This window comes from Lipotes vexillifer, unplaced genomic scaffold (genome assembly GCF_000442215.2).
Source record: "Lipotes vexillifer unplaced genomic scaffold, Lipotes_vexillifer_v1.1 scaffold195, whole genome shotgun sequence".
Taxonomy (NCBI): Eukaryota; Metazoa; Chordata; class Mammalia; order Artiodactyla; family Lipotidae; genus Lipotes; species Lipotes vexillifer.
Window position 1 is genome coordinate 1,033,897 of NW_006799532.1, and position 19,937 is coordinate 1,053,833.

General features: G+C 35.6%; 1 protein-coding gene across 1 annotated transcript in view; it reads right to left on the minus strand.

Moving 5' to 3' along the window:
• The window catches only part of DCC (DCC netrin 1 receptor), a 1,189,680-nt gene that overhangs the window by 52,787 nt on the left and 1,116,956 nt on the right, over window positions 1-19,937 (minus strand). The window contains 1 exon segment of the mRNA XM_007471661.1: window positions 6,534-6,691. Coding sequence (XP_007471723.1) covers window positions 6,534-6,691 — 158 coding nt within the window.

Below are 19,937 nucleotides of genomic sequence, written 5' to 3' on the forward strand. Positions count from 1 at the left end.
AAAGAGGAACATGTGTGTTCAATCAAGATGGTGTAATTAGGTGGTTGAGAGTATAGTTTTAGAAGCAAAGAAAATGATGAAGGTTTTACTCTAGACTCATATTTAGTCTAAAGGAACAAATGACCAACGGTCAGTTGTCCAAATAAAAATACAGTATCTCTCAGATCTAGATCAGAGAGAAGCAGCTGCAGGAACCTACAACAAGGTCCTTCTTTATTACCACAGGGCTGGTTTTTATTAAATGGTCCATATCATCATATTAAAAATGCCTCTCCAAGAAAAGAAAGTTCACAATTTTCCTCAGAAATCTGCTGTAATTCTCTCTACTGAAGATGGACTACAGTAAATCCATATCATATTTTGAAAACTGCTTTAGTTATTACAGAAATAATAACGTTTTGTGATGTCTTTCTTTTCTTCATTCCTTCCTTCAGATTTTCTTTTTCTATTTCTTCTACATTTTTGAAATCAAAGAGATCTAAGTTAAAATATTATTGTGATCATAGGTTTAATAAAACTTACATGCAATTTTTTTAGTCTTCTAAAATTTAGTTACTTTAAAACCTCAGGCTTCACATGAATTCTGTTGACTTCAGTGAATTTTAGGGGGGGGGGGCACTCCCATTTTTCTTCTCTTCGGCATATTTGAAAATAAAAATGCTGTGCATGCCTAGTCCTCCATTCCCAAGTTTTCAGTTGGCCACCATGATTCCCACTGGGAACATCACAATGTGGTTCTTGACTTTGAGAGAAGTAATGGTGGCTTGATACCAATGGACCAGCTATTTAGCAAAATCAATACTTAGTACCACATAGTGAAAAGGAACGTGCCTAATGCAATGTGCTAGGTGGAATGGGAGGGTCCAGCCTCAACACTGAGTGTATCAGTAATGCATAAGGGACTGTTTTTGTTTTGTTCAAAACGTTAATTTTGCTCAATACCTAATACAATGGACAAGGTACAGGTTTTCCATAGACAATTCATAATGCTTATATTTTACATAGAGCAAAACAATAAAAATGCCTTTTAGAAATGGCTGACATCTAGGGCAGTGAAAAAATTCTCAGACAAACACAATAGCAACTGCTCCACTGGAAAAGCTCTCATTTCAGATGAGCTCGTTTGGCCAGTTCAGGTGCCAGCTTCAGGACACCTATGTGAAACAGATTTGCTCTGTGACATGACATTTAGCTGTACTAAGAGCTCTAAAAGCAAAGAAAACCTCCTTTCGCCCACGAGGTGCAGCTTCCCTGTAATTCAGACACTAAAGTGAGAATCAAATATGTACTGGCAAGGCACTCCTTTTCAAATGATGAAATAGTAGGAATTCATTGTACAAATAGCATACAATTACACAGCAGAGTCAAATCTCAAGGCACTTTATAATAATTAATGTCAACACAAATAATTGCTATGGAATAACTGGCAAAAATATTGCAAAAATGGAAATGAGGATTTTTCTTCCATCTAAAATTGCAATATTTGAAAGAAATACAGCACACTAATAACTCTAAGCAAAGACACTTCAAGACTCGAACATTTTTAGGAACCAAATTCACTCATTAATCTCAGAAGAACAACATCATGCAATAATCCTAAGTAACCCCAATTCCTCACAGTTCGGATTTTTTTTACAAGACCCTAGAGAAAAATTCATGAACTCTACTGTGCTGATCTTATTTAGGTCAAGTTCCATTTGTTAATTGATTTCCAATATGGCGGAGAGGCGGGGCAGAAAAATAACATGGATAAAGTTGACCAGCTTTCTCACTAAGACCATGCCAACACTGATAACAATAATGGAAATCATCTACTCTTCTCTAGTACGTTTCAAAGATGAGGAAATGGGGGCACTGATTTTATACTGATTTGTAGAAATGAGACCTCAAGATGATTATTTGAAGTTTTCAAAATATAGCACTTTTCTTTGTTCCCCAAAGGCCAGTTACTTTGCCTATTGAGGCTAAGAGCAGAACTGCAGTGCATTAGTAGGAAGGGGAAAGATTTGTCCATCATGACTGTATAAAGCTTTATCCATGGATCACCAAATATGTGTTATGCAAATGTACTTTAACCTATATCTTTCCTTTCCTTATGGGAGGGGACAAATTCAGCTTTATTTGTGTCTTCAGAAAGCAGCAGTCTTCGGGGGCAGAGTTAGTGATTCATCTCTCAAAGTCAAAGGTCTTTCTGATAACTTGTGAGGAAGGAAAGTTGCCCCATTTCACACAGTCAAATGCTTCTTTTCCTGTGTGTGCCTTTCACTGTTTTTCAAGGTGACTAATAAGACATCTCCAGCCAGAGGCATGAAATGTTTTCTGCTTGAGAGAGAACAGGGATGTTTAGTGTTCTCCAAGGCATTTAGAAACTGATACTGAATGACTGGAAGTTAACTGTTTCTGACAGTGATTCAGAGAATATTTAGTTTCCTAGAAAAGAGGATGCGTTGTTTTTTTTCTTTTCTAAGCAAGCACTTAGAGACACATATTAGTTCCTATACCTTTTGCATTTCACATAGCTTTGGTCAAAAAATACTTGAAGAATGACTGAGTATATATTTTAAAAACATGTGAAATCTTGGCCAGGAGTGAATGCCTATGCCTTTTAATTTCAGATGAGAGTTGAGAATTATTAAAGTAAGAATTCTGTTAAGAATCTTTTATTTGCATAACTTTCTATAATAGTTAAATTATCTATTTTATGTTTGTATTATATATTATGTAATAGTTACATAATTAAATTTATTTAATAATCCTTACTTTTAAATAAATTAACAAAATAAAAAATCTACTAAGGAGACTAAATTTTTCTCCCTTCCTTTTTCCCTCCCTCCCTTCCTTCTCTCTCTGTCTTTTCTTTCTTTCTTTCTTTCTAATAGACCTTAATTTTTAGAGCAGTTTTTAGGTTCATAGCAAAATTGAGTGGAACATACAGAGATTTACCCTCTGACCCCAGATATGCACAGCCTCCCCACAATCAAAATTTTGCACCAGAGTGGTCCATGAGACTAATCACAGATATAAACAAATCCGTGGTCCTTAACCATAGATGAAAACAAATTTTATACTAGCTCGTTTATTGTTTTTATTTTTTTCACTGAAATTTAACTTTTGGAATCAAAGAGTAAATGGGATGCTGGATTTTCCGAAGGAAAAATTTGTTTTAGTTTGTTTAGTTTTAAACAAAGTAGTGAACTTTGGCTTTGTTTAGTTTTAAACAAAGTAGTGAACTTTGGCTTTGTTTAGTTTTAAACAAAGTAGTGAACTTTGGCTGTCTCAGTCTTGCTGGAATGAACCGATAAAAGCCATTCTTACACTTTCTTTGAAAGTTAGAGAATATAAATGAAATCAAAAGAAAGCAGTAAACAATGAACCAATGAGGAGAAAACCAAACTAAAACTATAAACCTCTCTTTTCTGTTGGAGACAGTTCATTTCAGAAGTTGAAGAAGGGACTTGTGGGTTCTGAATTCTTTGACTGGAATCATCGTCCTAGTTGCCTGGGGATTCGGAAATTTTGGGTTGTTGGACTTCTCACACCTTTCGTATTTAAATTCCTTCAGTATGGTTTGGGGGGCTTTTTTCTTCGAGTTTTTGCACACAACTCTATTCTCTAGACATGATGTGCAGTGAGAAAAAGAAAAATAAATATAATCATCTCTTGGTAGATTCCTAACGCCTTTTAATTCTAACCTTGTTACATCCAGATGATTTATGATTTCTTAGAGCTGTCCCTGTTGAGTTGGAAAAAATATAGCTACCCCACAAATATATTTTATTGCTGTTACCATCTTATCTATTACGAAATATCCCATCTCACAGGAGCTGCTGAGTCACCCGTTTGTAACAAGGAGAAGAATGCCATAAAATAGATTTTAAAATGCTGTGCTTGAAGAAAAAAAAAAAAAGTCAAATGGCACAGGAAAAATCACCAGGGTATATACAATAGCCTGAGAGTCTTTCTCCATTCCTACATTCCTTGAAACAAATGAAATACTACTCTCAGGATACAAAATCAATATACAAAAATCAGTTGCATTTTTATATGCTAACAACAAACTATCAGAAAGAGAAATTAAGAAAACAATCTCATTTACAATAGCATCAAAAAGAACAAAATACTTAGGAATAAATTTAACCAAGGAGGCGAAAGGGCTCTACACTGAACACTACAAGACTTTGATGAAAGAAAAATTGAACAAGCTATAAAAGATGGAAAGATAGACTGTGTTCCTGGATTGGAAGAATTAATATTGTTAAAATTACTACCCAAAGCCATCTATATATTCAACGCAATCCCTACTGTAATTCCAATGTCATTTTTACAGAAATAGAAAAAAAAATCCTAAAATTTGTATGTAATGCTGAATAGCTGAAAGCAATCCTAAGGACAAAGCTGGAGGCATCATAGTTCCTGATTTCAAGCTATCCCACAAAACTATAGTAATTAAAACAGTATAGTATTAGCATAAAACAGACACAGACCAATGGAACAGAATTGAGAGCCCAAATAAATCTCCACATATAAAAATCAACTAATATTTAACAAGGAATACAATAATATATCATGGGGAAAGAAGAGTCTCTTCAATAATTGGTGGTGGGAAAACTGGATAGTCACGTGTGAAAGGATAAAACTGAACCCCTATCTGGTACCATCTGCAAAAATAAACTCAAAATGGATTAAAGACTTGAACATAAGACCTGGAACTGTAAAACTCCTGAAAGAAAACTTAGACATTGGTCTTGGCAATGAGTTTTTTGATTGGACACCAAAAGCAAAGCTAACAAGAGCAAAAATAAGCAAGTGGAACTACATCAAATTAAACAGCTTCTACACAGAAAGAAAATGAAAAGGTAAGGGGAGAAAATTCTTACAAATCAAACATCTGATAAGTGGTTAATATACAAAATATATAAAGAACACATACAACTCAATAGCAAAAAGACAATGTGATTAAAAATTGGGCAGAGGAACTGAATGGATATTATTCCGAAGAGGGAATATAAAAGACCAACAGATAGATGAAAAGGTGCTCAACATCACTAATCATTAGGGAAATGCAAATCAAAACCACAATGAGATACCACCTCACATCTATCAGAATGGTTAAAATAAAAAAAAGCAAGAGATAACAAGTCTTGGCAAGGATGTGGAGAAAGGAAAACATGTTTGCACTGTTAGTAGGAATATACATGAGTGCAGCCACTATAGAAAACAGTATGGAAGTTCCTTAGGAAATTAAAAATTGAACAATCATATGATCCAGTCATCCCACTTCTGGGTGTAGCCAAAGGCAATCAGGATATCAAAGAGATATCTGCACTCCTGTGCTTTTTGTAGCATTATTCACAATAGCCAAAACAATGAAAAAGCTAAGTTTCTGTCCAGGATGAATGGGTAAAGAAGATGTGAGATATCTATCTATCTATATTTATATCTGTATCTATATCTACATCTACAGCTACATCTCTATCATCTATCTATCTATCTATCTATCTATCTATCTATCTATCTATCTATCTATATTATTCAGCCATGAGAAAGAAGGACATCCAGCCATTTGCAACAACATAGACAGACCTTGAGGACATCATGCTGAATGAGATAAGTCAGACAGAGAAAGACATACATTATATAATATCACTTATATGTGGAATCTAAAAAAGCCAAACTCGTAGAAATAGAAACTAGAATTATGTTCACCAGGGGCTGGGGGTTGAGAGAAGAAGGGAGATATTGGTCAGAGTACAAACTTCCACTTATAAGACAAATAAGTTCTGGGGATCTAATGTACAGCATAGTGATTATAGTTAATGATACTGTATTATACACTTGAAAGTTGCTAAGAGAGTAGCTCTTAAATATTTTTATTACAAAAAAGAAATGCTTATTATGTGACATGATGGGGATGTTGGCTAAGGTTATGGTGGTAATCATTTTGCAATACATAAGTGTATCACATCAACACTTTGTACACCTTAGACAATGTTAAATGTCAATTATATCTCATTAAAACTGGAAAAGTACATACATAAAAACAGATAAAATACCACTCTGGGAATTTTTCATTTCCAGCAACTATTTCTTAAAGATGAAAATGTACTGCTGAACTGATTTAATAAAGAGAGCTTTCATACAGTTATTGGTTCATAAGGAAAATCAATGAGACATCTTTAGTTATAACCAACAGACACTTAAATAAGAATGTTGAAGGACAGTCACTTGCTTATTAACTTTCCAGTTAACAGAACAAATTAATTTCAAGCACCCATCACATTACTGTTTTACTGAATCTTTGTTTCCCCATGACTCCCCATAATGGACTATGGAAAGACTCCTAGAAAATCAGTCCCAAAGCATGTACATAGGTTCCAAAAAAACAGACGATGCTGGAAAAGAAAATTCTAGCACCCAGGTCATAAGTATATCAATCTTTCCAAAGGATAAGAACACCAAAATGCTACACACTTGACAAGACATCCTTGGTATTATTCATTTGTTCTTAGTAAAAAGAAAGGAAAATGCAATACACTAACTTTTTCCGGCTCCGAAACCTCGGTCCACTGACAGTGTAGGGAACGGCACAGGCCGGAGGGTGAACTGCGGGTGGGGGTATGCACACGTGGGCGAAGGAAGGATTCCTGGGTACTGGGCACTTTCTAGGGTTGGCACAGGGATGGCACTCACACTGCGGGTGGGGTATGCACACGTGGGCGAAGGAAGGATTCCTGGGTACTGGGCACTTTCTAGGGTTGGCACAGGGATGGCACTCACGACAGCTGCAAAACAAAGATGTTATCGTTAGTATGTATAATTCTGTGTATCCACCTAACAAGCAAAAAGGAAACGGCTACATTTTCACATCTTTAAATCCATGCATGTCTTCACAGTACCACGTAGGTTCCTTTCCTTACCTCTCTTTCCAGAAAGTCCCTTTCTTACCTCAGGAGAGATAACTCGCTCTTTAAGAATCTTACCAGGGAGCATTACCCTGAGGTTTAAAACTTTTCATGGTTTCAAACAAGGAAATGATTCATCAGCCATCATAAAGCCATCTGAAGGCTTCCTGGCTTTTATTTAGTTTAGTTTAGTTTTTGTCTTAGTCTTCCTCCTAGGCAAAAATGATGACATTAGAAATACTGTGTTGTTCAGAAATGGAATATATTATATAGAGTGGGCTAAGGAAATGGGAATTTTCTATTAACTCCGTGAAAAGAATGTAATGCTTTGGAGATCTATAGTCTGGAGAGAGAATAGCAAGTTATAGTCTAAATAATCACACAAAGGATTTATATTTAAATAGAAAGAAAATACTTTCAAACAGCCAAAATAGTAGTACAACTTAGTGACACATTAATTTAAATGCAACTGAATGTTTTCTGTGAATACCAAACATGTTTTAAGTTATATTGACTTAAACCCACAGATAATATCTTACACAATATTTTCTAGGTTTAGTGAGCATTGTTCCATTCCATTATTCAAATATCTGTTCAATTACATCATATTATGAAATATTTACTCTAAGTGTAGTCAATCTCCATCTTATAAAATGTTTAGTATTCCCTACCTCTCATTAACTAAAAATAAAAATTAAGCTAGCTACTGGAATGATCAATTTCAACAGTATATTCCTGTATATAAAATTAATGAAGTTATTTCTGTTATATACTTGATTTTTTATTTAATTATACCCTAATGTCAATTGCTGGAGTTCAGCATGCACAGCAGTGTACATTTACCAAAGGAAAATCTTTTTTTTTGTTTTAATCACATCCCTCTTATGAAAGTAATTTCATCATCAAGATACAGATTATCTTGCACTATTGTTAGTTAGAAACAGATTTAAAAAACATTTTAACTTAAAAATGCAGATTAGTTACATTAAATACATAACACTTTAAAATAAAAAGACTGCTTCTAGTAAACTGGCTCTTAAAACTGCATTCGAGAATTTATTTTTCAGTTTATTTATAACACTTCTTAAAGTGCCTATTAACATGTTTAATTGAAAAACGAAGTTGGGTTTTTTTCAGATAAAATGTTTTGACTGACTGGTTCGACAATGAAGACTAACTCTTTTTTCAGTTGGTTAAGTAATGGTTGTTTTATCTGAATCGAATAAAAATACATATTAATCATTTAATGGGATAAAACATTTTTTCAGAAAATTATGTTAGTAAAGATATAAGTGATATTTCAAAGTTTCCAATCCTGTCTTAGTATATTGTATTACACAAAGTACCTCAAGTGAAAAAAATCTGCATGTGTATTTTATAATTACTTTGTAAGTCTTAGTAAAGCTTTTTGCTGGTTGTATCTCCTAGAAAATTATAAAGTAAGTAACTTGAATGAGTAATAAATACCTTTGAAATTTAGGTAGTTTCTAAAATTTTACTTCCAGAAAAATTGAAGGAAGACATTATCTAGTTGTTTACTGAAATACTATTAAAAGTAACTTTGTATGAGAGTTCACAGAATAATTGTGGCATGTAATTTGGAAGGAGTTTGAATCTTTGAATGATTGCTATAAAAATCTCATTGTTATTGCACTTGCTCATACTTAATGCAAATGAGGTTTCTCAATGTTTAGATCAATAAGAGAAAACATCGGAATAGAATTTATGCAGTAATGTTCATCCACGAATACATGCATTAGTTGCACAAAAGAAGCATCTTTCATGTCATTAAGTGATGACAGAATTCTAACACAATCTTATTTTATATACAATTGTGCAGAAATACTAATTGTAATGTTAACACACGGAGAAGAAAAATAATTAGCAGTTAAAAACTTGTGGTCACATAAGTTTATAATATAAATCTAACATCTCAGTTTATAAAAATATTATGTTTCAAAGAAATAAGATAGATGATCGACCAAAGATAGTCATAAAAACAGATGACAACTGTATACTATTCTGTGGGGAAAGTGAATTGTAGGAACTAGTTCAAGGAAAAAATGAGTGATACAACTTTTCTCTGTAAAAGGGAGCTTCCTCATGTATTTTGTAAATGGATGATGAGGGTATCATATTGCTATGGTATTTTTATACTTTTGGCTTTATTTGGAAGAGTGGAATACCAGAAAAATTACATATTTCACAGATACTTGACTTATAATATTGTAAATGTTAAGTTAAAACTGTGTGTGGTGATACAAAGCTTTTCTAAATTATTTTTGGGAGGACTCGAATGAAAAACTGAGATTATTAAATGATATTATAGCATCATAAATGAAGATGCTTTGTAATCTATAAAATATTTTATAAAGAGTAAACTGTGGCTATACAAACATATGAACAGACTTTAGAAAAGGGAAAAGAAATAAAATGACAAGGAAACTTTTAAAAAGAATCAGAAATTCAAATCAGATACTAGCCAAAATAATTATAAATTCCCCAAAGGAAAAGGTTATAATTTTATAGTCTTTGTGTCTGTCAAAGTATGGTGCTGGAGGTACTTCATATTTTTCAAGTGAGTTAATAAGAAAGATTTTCTAGAAGTAATATTTAGAAATCTGTCATTTTAACCCACTGGAGATTTTTTACATGGTTTGATGTATTATTTAGTCTCCTGCCGTGTATAGTTACTATAGTAATAATAATGATAATAATAATAGATTTGAATACATTTGTAAATAAGAGTCATATAATAACGTAAAGTCTGTATTCATATAACTCAAAATCTGTCTCTGAAGCAGTTAATTTAATGAATTCACACATCTTACTGATCAAAATGAGATCACTGCATAGTCATTAAGGTTGACTGCCAAATTGCAAAGCCTTTCCCGTGTTGACAATTTTTACTCATAAATAAATGTGACAATGATAGTCTCCTTTAGATGTGGAAGGCACCCACTTGACAAACTGCACACCTTTCTTAATCAATAATGTTATGTGAATTTAACCAATCTTTTAGAATACATTTAGAAAAAAAATGTCATCAATATCTCCTGTTTCGAGCTGAATAAATTTGAATAGAGAAATATAAAATAATTTGGCAAGCCACAGATTCTGTATGTTAGAAAGCTGAGAGAACCCAAGAGACTAAATTTATATTCCAGTTCCAAGTCTTTCATTACTGAAGAAAAGAAATTTTACTTTTCATGAGTTTTGCATTTTGACTACTGACCTGGGTACAAAAGGTTTGCAAATAATAAAAGTTCTTTAAAAAATAATAAATCGGTTGTATGTCTCTGCACCTCAGAAATTCTCATTCTTCTATACCCTAACATGAAATAGAATAGTCAGTATTCCAAAGCTTTGGTTTTGAAGTATTTTGATGCATGATTCATTTCTAAAACGGCATAGACATCTACCCTTACTTATAAAACTGTTGTTGTGAAACTAATCATTCGGAAATAAGTTGGATCCAACACTGTGTATTGAAGTGCATTTTGGTATTTTCCCTCTACATGTCAGTTTTGAGAGCCAGAAGCACACACACATACATACACCCTCACACTACAATTCAAGGCATTCACTGCACTGCTCTGTTTATGTAAAACAGCTCAGAGAGCGATATCATCAAGCACTTTCAATAAATCTCTGCTTTGTGGCCGACTATGACTAGAAATCTGTTATGACACAGCTTGCTGACAACTGAATTTATATGTCATACTGACACACAAAGATTTTTCAAGTGGAAATTCCCTCACCAAATTAGTTAGTGCCCTGAACAGGCCACGTTGATATTCAAAAACTTTTACAACATTTTAAAAAATGTTAGCACTAAACATGACTGATAAGAAATCTGAAGTAGAGATTTTATTTTTAAAGCTACAATTTTAAGAAATAAAGCTCTCTGTAGAGATTTCTCACCAAGATACTTGACAGATTTGAGAGACTTGTTGAGGAGAGGTGGGCAAACAGAGGAGTAAAGATAGTATTTTGAAGTGCAAAGAGTTTAAAGTCAAATGATTTCTCATTCTGCTTCTCTTTAGCATCTCTTTATATCGGCAATGGCCTATATATACTCTGGACTATTTGGAAATGTAGTGTCCACAGCCCTTGATAAATATTCTAATTTCCTTCACACTTTCAGGTGTCCTTTAACAAGTAATTGTCACTGGATGGCCGCCACAAGTATCCACAACCTCCACCTTTAGGAAAATAGTGAACATTCACAATGATGTGTTCTGCAGTTATTTTTTTTAAAAAATTTTAACATCTTTATTAGAGTATAATTGCTTTACAATGGTGTGTCAGTATCTGCTCATAGTGGTAAAAAGCCCAAACACTGAGGTCAAACTCCCTGGGTTCACTATCCAGTTCTGCCACTGGGTAGTGAATAAATGTCACAGCCAGTATCTAAGATACCTCCCAATGATTCCCTCCTCATGTCTTCACATCCCTATTGGAGTTTCCTGCCACATTTCACCAGGGTTGGTCTGGTGACCAAAGAATGCAATGGAAGTGATGGTATGTCACTTCCAAAATTAGGTTAAATGAGATTTCTCTCTCTCTCTCTCTCTCTCTCTCTCTCTCTCTCTCTCTCTCTGATAATTCACTCTGGAGGAAGCCAGGAGTCATGTCTTGAGTCTGAACTGCCTGGCTAAATCACTCCTGTATTCCTGACCCTCAGAAGCTGTTGAAAAACATAAATGGCTGTTTTATGTTGTTACATTTTGGGGGTAATTTGTTATGCAGTAGTGGATAACTATACATTCACTTGAGAGGGTATATATGCTCTCTGTTTCTTGGTTTTCTCATCTGTAAAGTGGAGATGATCATGGTACCAACTTTATGATGTGGTTCTGAGGATTAAAGAGATTATCCAGGGCTTCCCTGGTGGCGCAGTGGTTGGGAGTCCGCCTGCCGATGCAGGGGACACGGGTTCGTGCCCCGGTCTGGGAGGATCCCGCATGCCGCGGGGCGGCTGGGCCCGTGGGCCATGGACACTGGGCCTGCGTGTCCGGGGCCTGTGCTCTGCAATGGGAGAGGCCACAACAGTGATGAGGCCCGCGTACGGCTAGAAATAAAAAATAAAAAATCATTTAAAGAGATTATCCACATGGAAGTGCAGCAGGGTGAGGGGTCAGGAGTCAGCACTGTGGAAATATGGGTTATTGATATTAATCTGCTGGGTTCCTATAGATCTGCCCCAAGACTGAGCTGAATACCATTCAACAGGAAGTACTGTTAAAACAACCTTCTTATATGTCTATGACTTTGATTATGGTGACGGTTTCATGGGTGTATGCATATATCTAAACTTAATAGATCTGTACAAATTAAATACATGCAGTTTATATATATATATATATATATATATATATATATATAAAGTTATATCTCAATAAAACTGTTTAAACATAAGTAAAAGTTTAAAAAATATGAGCACTTAAAATATAAGCCAAACTTTTCCAAAGATACTGACAATTATTGCCATTATAGTTCTATTAAAATGCTAATTAGTTCTATTAAAAAATACCATCTTACATTTGAAAGAGAAGTACATTAAGTTAGAGGAAACTAAATAGTGTTTTTTTAACTCAAATTTGAACCTGAGGGAAGTATGACACTGTAAGATTTATGAGATTAGAAAGAAAAGTTCTTTTTCCGGAGGAAGAAAATAATTGGAATTATGATTATAAAATCAAACCTGGTTCAAATTCTGGTCCTGTCATTTAGGAGCTAAGGGAAGGCTCTTAGTTTATCTAAATCTATCCAGCCAGCCCATTTTTCATGTGGTTTTCACACACTTTACAAGATGAGATACGATGTGGAGGTGATTGGACTAGTGACTGCCACAGGGCAGCTATGAAAACGTCCTAAGAGCAAATGTGAGCAGGGAACCTTAAGACCCTTACAGCCTCCTACAGCCTTCACTCACTTCTCAAATGAGATATGGCTACGAAGTCCAGAAATCTGAAATAGTTGTGAACATCTGAGAGTACACTTTGACACCAAGGACATCAGACAGATGAGACTGCAGGAAAAGTAGATTCTGATCTGGGGCTAGAGGACTCCTTTGAGATGAGCTTCAGGCATCACACAGCTTCCTTCTCTGCAGACCAGTGACTTTCCCAGGACACTGTGAGCCCATCTGCTTTAATCTTTTACAAGTTACCCCAGACCGCCCAAAAGACTTGACTCAGATGAGAAAGATCCTGGAAGAAAAGATAGTGCATTTTGTTGTAGAAACCTCTAAGATGTTAGGAATTAAGGAAGAATTGGGTGACATAAATCTGAAAAAGTGAGGAATCTTCTAGTCCGTCCATGTTGCTGCAAATGGCAATATTTCATTTTTTTATGGCTGACCTAGAAAACATTATACTTAGTGAAGTAAGTCAGACAGCAAAAGACAAATACTACAAGATATCACTTATACGTGGAATCTCAAAATAATACAAATGAATCTATATACAGGACAGAAACAGACTCATAGACATAGAAAACAAACTTATAGTTACTGAAGGGGAGAGGGAGGGAGGGACAGATTAGGAGTGTAGGATTAACAGATACAAACTACTATACATAAAGTTTGTAAGCAACAAGGATTTACTGTATAACACAGAGAGTCATAGTCAATATCTTGTAATAACCTATAATGGAAAATAATCTAAAAAAAACTGAAACACTTTGCTATACACTTGAAACTAACACACTGTTGTAAATCAACTATACTTTAAAAAAAAACAACGGATTTTTTATTTTTCATATTGCTCTAGGAAACCTTTCTAAAAGCTAGAGTACCTTTTGTACTCCATCATTCAAAATTCTTCCACCAACTCTTTGTCAGGTCCCTTCTGGATTATTCCTACATCTCTGATAATCAAGCTATTTTTTGCCTTGTAAAATCCTCCCTAAAAACACAATTCTGTATTCCTCATATGTACCATCTTGAACTTAAAGGCCATGTTTTGACCATGTCTGCACAATCTTACTGACCTGCTGATTTGGATACCCAGTGGAATTAATCCAGTAATACGGTGTAATCCAGTGGAATTACTAATCAACAAACTTTACATAAAAATCATTTGCTTGTGGAACTATCAAGAAACAACCTCTGTGCTTTCAACGCATATTTAGTAACAACTGTTATACAAAGTCATTTACACAGCACTGTGGGAATTATAGGGATACATAAAGAATAGTCCTTCTGCAGAAATTCATAGCAACAGAAGGAATGAAATATAACGTTCAAGACTCAAAGAATAAAAACTGATCTTAATAAAGTTATCAAATATTGCTTGGAAACATATACTAGGTAATGATATCATTTCTAATGCAAATTTAAATGAGCTCTGAACTTTCTGCACCTTGCCACTGCTCCCACAGTTCTGAAGAGCTGAAAATTTGTATGCACTTGTGTTTACGGTACTAAAAGAATTGTTTGCACTTATTACCCTTAAGGAAGCATTCTTGGTCAGATGCGGGAATCCACAAGGTGAAGGAATAAATGTTCCAGAAGCCCATTGAGCTGGGACCAGTCTTAAGACATTGGCTTCTCACACCATGTATGCAAGGGTCAGACAAAGATTCTGATTTGAAATCAAATATTTCAGAGGTTAGGAAACTGGCCTTTCATAGGCCAGTTCCTCCCAGTGTCCATCTGTGCACAAGAGAACCTCTGGTAATACAGCACCTCAAGCTAAGAGAATTCCAGTTTTTAAAATCTTGCTTTTTCTCATGCGGCTTTATTTTACTTTTCAATAGCTTCTTTGTTTGAGTTTGAGTTCTGCAGACAAGTGATTAAAGCACATAGTGGGAATGGGGAAAAAAAAGAGTTGACTCTCATAGTGAATGTTCTAGAAAGCCCCCAAACCAGTAGCCATAGCAGCATCCAAGCTATCCCCAAAGCAAAACTGTTTGCTTTTCTTTGCCTCAGTCTTTTTAATAGCCTCTAGTTTAACTTTTTGAGATTTCTTTTTTTTAAAGGCAAATTTTACATTTTTCCCTCAAATATTTACTAGGAAAGAAAAAACTGAAAAAAAAAATGGAATTCAAGAGGCTTTTACCCAGCAAAACTCTCATACAGTAAATTATTAAAACTGTACAACTGATGTGATCTTACAGGGTATCTGCTTCTGTCTACGTATTTCCTAGCTCTGACTCCTCACCTCTCCTGCATTTTACAGAAGAAGAAAACACAGGTTGAAAATGGAAAGGGAATCTTTCCAAGGCCAAACAAATAGTTAGGTTCCATCGAGTAATAAAATACTGAAACTGTAAGAAAATCTACATCTCTCCAGAAATTGCTCTCAGCAAAGAAGTTGCTCACCCAAGGTTACACCTTACTTCCTAGGAGCAGCCTGCCTCAAAGACTACAGAATAGCCCCTCCCCTCCCACCTCATTTGGGACAACACAGAGGACAATTCCAGCACCACAGCAACCTACAGGGTCAGCTGAGGCCTCCATCAAACTGCATCATCAGTTCAATATCTCGCTCCCAGCAATCCTGCATCCTTTACCCTCACAGGTGTTATTCCTGAGGCACTTGCTAATACATCTCCTGTTTTCCAATCTCTATTCAGTCTGATTCCCGGAAACCCAGCATATAACTCTTACTTATCCTTAAAAAATTAAGGGAAGTTATACCTGATGCTTCTGATTTCTTGTAATTAATTTCATTTTTAGTAAGAAAAACATTTAAAATAATTCTTTGGCCATTGTAACAATACTCACTTTTTGCTACCATTTTGTAGGAAACAACATTCAACTGGGGAAATCAGAATATCCAGGGTCTTTTCCTGCCTATACAATCAGCTGGTATGCTTCTCATGGGCATCAGCTTACTTAGCTGTGAAGTGTGCTCAGGGGTAAGAAGAAGCATATGCCACATAATGTTTTCAACCATGAAATATATTCTTAGACAAATAAACAAAGTTTGTACGTCAATGAAATTAAATACCATTTCCTGTGGGTTTTAAGAACTAAAAAACACTTCAGGTAGTTTATATTTTATCTGGTAACTACCATTTTATAGGACATGGTGCTATAGATATAGCTAGTGGGAAGCAGCTGCATAGCACAGGGAGATCAGTTCGGTGCTTTGTGACCACCTAGAGGGGTGGGATAGGGAGGGTGGGAGGGAGACGCAAGAGGGAGGAGATATGGGGATATAGGTATATGCATAGCTGATGCACTTTGTTATAAAGCAGAAACTAACACACCCGTGTAAAGCAATTATACTCCAATAAAGATGTTAAAAAAATGAATATAAATAATATAAGGCATCTTTATCTTTAGAAAAGCAGTATACCATAGAGGCTCATAGGCTGCCCAGTTGTGTCCTGGAGTAAGTTTCTTAAACTGCTTGAGTCTCTGTTTCCCATCTGTAAAATCAGGATAATCTCACCAGGTAAGAATATTGTGAGGATTAAATGAAATGATAATCAGCAAGGTAGTTAGCAAGTGAATAATATTTAGAAGTTCTCAATGCTTGTTAGATTTCATTTCATTCCTCTTTCTTTCTAATGACATTATTTCCTTTCTTGTCTAATGAAAACAACTTTAACTGCCCTTAGTACACCAGAAATTTTATTTTATTCTATCTATTACTGCTAAAAAAAGAGCCTTAAAACACTGGAGTGTTATAAACACAAGGCATTCTTTTTTTTTTCACACACACACACACACACACACACACTGTATTTTATGTTTACAAGAGATAAACAGACTGACACCAAGCATTGTAAATGGATGACCACAACAAAAGCAACAATGATTGCAATTACCAAACATGAAACACCCTCATACTATGTCATAATGTTGACATTCAGTCCAGTAATCCTCCACTGTAACAGCTCCTTTACTTTGCGGTGAAAATTGATTTGTATATTTTTTGCCACTGAGTCCTTGTGGGATTTTCCTTTTTTTATTATTCAAACAGAAAGTCACAAAAATTATAATCATCCTCATCAGTTCACTCAGTCCCATTTGGCTGTCAGGTCTTAGCTGCAGCATTCAGGATCTAGTTCCCTGGATCAAACGTGGGCCCCCTGCATTGGGAGCATGGAGTCTTAGCCAGTGGACCACCAGGGAAGTCCTGACAGATATTTAGCAAGTACCAATTTTGTGCTAGGTATCGAGTTATACAATGTGTGTCTATGAAGATTAATTAGATACATTCCCTCCCTATCACATGATACACGATCTGTTAGAGGAGAGAAAATTTGGACTTGAATACCTAAGCATATGAGGCAGTACTATGTGGAATTAATGCCTCACAAGTGTTAAAAAGAAAGGCCATTCAAACATGAGAAAGGAAGCCCTCATTTCTGGATGGAATAATCAGAGAAGAAAGAATTTATGAAAGCATGAATATCTCTCTGGTCTTCGAAAGATGCATAGAACTTTGTTAGAGATAGCTACCAAGTCATTCCTAAAGGAAAAAAGGTATTCAGAAGGAAAATCAAATAAAGGGCAATGCATGTTTGTGGACTGGTGATTAGTCTGGCTTGGCAAGCGTCTAACACAGCAATAGGAAACTAGAAATGTAGACTTAAATCTGGTATGCTGAGGGGTTTGTCGTTTTTTCTTAGAAGGCAGTGAGGAGCCATTGGGAAAATTTATGGAGTGAAATACCATATTTAAGTTGTTTTAGGAAGAAATTTGGCAAGCAGGATACAAAGAAGTCTAGAAGACACAACAGAGAGGAAGATTAATTTTAAGACTGTTTTGACAGTTCAGGTGTGAGGCCATAAAGAGGAGAATAAAAATAGGACTCTTGGGAATGGGAATATAGCCAGGGATTCAAAAGATGTTGTGGAAGAAAAAAAAATCAATGGGATATGGGAACTTATTAGATAAGGAAGTTATATATGGGAGAGAAAGGCCCACAAGGATTCTGAAACACAATGATCTTTAAGAAGAAAGCTACAGAAAACTGGCACAGATAGAACTTAGTTACAAGAGGAAAGTGACTGGAAGGAAAAAAAAAAATAGAGGCAGCTAAGTGTACAGTGTCTCTCTATGTGGTGAAAGGAATGAAAGAAAAAGGACAATAGCTTCACAGAGGACTGCAGCTGGGAGCATAATCATTAAGAGAGCAGAACTCTGAAGCCAGTCCTTCTGAGTCCAAATTCTGGCTCTGCCACTTACTTGCTGTGTGACTGCAAGCTAGGTACTTAAACTCTCCAAGCCTCAGTTCTCTTATTAGTAAAATAGGCATAAGAATAGTATCTACCCTATGAGTTGAACAGTTGGCATTTATTAGAAATTCCATGTAAGGTTTTACATTTATTATAGTAAAATTGAGAGCTATATTGAAACACAGAGGAAACATGACATACAGTAGGTAGAAAGAAACAACCGTTAGTTCATTCATTTGCCTAAACTGCATCGAGTGAGTGCCTACCATGTGCCAACCTTTGTTCTGGGTGTTGAGGATATGAAGTGATGAAAGCAGGCAAAATCCCTGCCCTCATAGAGCTCACTAAAATACAGAGAACAAATAATAAACAAACAAACACAATAAAGCAAGCAGGATAGTTATATACGTTAATTAAGAAAACTGAAGCAGAATAAAAAAGGGTTGAGAGTGACCAAGGATGATATTAGGCCATGGTCAGGGAAGATCTATGTTCTTTCATGGTGGTGGCAGTTGAATACAGACCTGAATAAAATGAGGGAAAAGCCAAGTAAACATCTATGAAAAGAGATTCCAGGCAAATAGGACAGTAACTGAAAAGTCCCTGAGTTGGAATGTGTGTTATTGTCCAAGGAACAAAGAGGAGAGCTATGTGGCTGAAACAGATTATAAAGAGTAGCAGGAGACCATGTGAGGGATATGCCAGAGGCGGGATCCCTTGGTGCTTTACAGTACCTGGTAAAATCACTTGATTTTGCTCTACATGTGATGGGAAGTCAAGAGGAATAACGTGATCTAATTCATATACTGAAAAGCTGCCGTGTAGATAACTTACTGTAGGGTCAAGAGCTAAAGAAAAGAGAACAGTTACATGTTTACAGCTATAGTCTATAATCTATAAGAGATGGTAGTGGCTTGGGTAAGGTCAGAACAGTGGAGATGGCAAGGAGTGGTCAGATTTGGGACAGGTTTTGAAAGCAAGAACTATAGGATTTGGTGAAAGATTGAATTTGGGATGTGAGGAAATCAGAATAAAGAAGTATGAAACTAGAGTTTTTTAACAAGAGTAAATGGATGAACAGAAAATGGATGTGTTGAATGGGAAAAATAATAGGATCAAGTTTGGACTTGGGGAGAGGGAATTTTGGAAGGGAAAGATTTCCATTTGGAGCATACATGGCTTGCCTATTAGACAGCCATTTGGAGAAGATGAGTCAATATTTTATATGGAAATTGATGTGGATTTCAGGAAGAGAGTAAACTAGGGATAAAATCTGGGATTCGTGAGCATTTAAGTGGCACATTGGTATTAGATGACAACATCTAAGAAGCTAGTGTAGATAGAAGACAGCAGCTTGAAGTCTGAGTCCTAGGGTACTCTCTGACTTTTAGAGACTGGGAAGGAAAGGAGGAATAAGTAAAGGACTGAAAAGGAGCAGCCAGGGGAATAGGAAGAAAACCAGGAGCATCTAGAATACTCTACCCAAGTGAGGAAACCATTCCAGGAAAAAATAGTGAGAAGCCACGTCAAATTTTGCTGAGCATTGGAGAATTGACCATTTGGTAAGAAAATGTGGAGATTATTGATAATCTTGGCAACCATGGTTTCAGTAGAGAGGGACTGTGGAAATGTCATTAAAACTAATAAGGAAGATTAAAAGAGGAAAAAGTAAGTAGAGACAACTTTTAAAAGAAATTTTCGGGAAAGGGGAGGAATGGGCTTCAGATGCAAGGGCAAGTGGTTCCAGGGAAGATGCTTTAACACAGGAGTTATGAGATAATGTTTATATGCTTATTGGAGTTATCAGTAGGAAGGAAAACTGATGATGCAAAAAAGGGAAGGGATAATTACAGAAGAGTCCCTAAGTGGGGACGAATGGATGTCCTCAAGGGA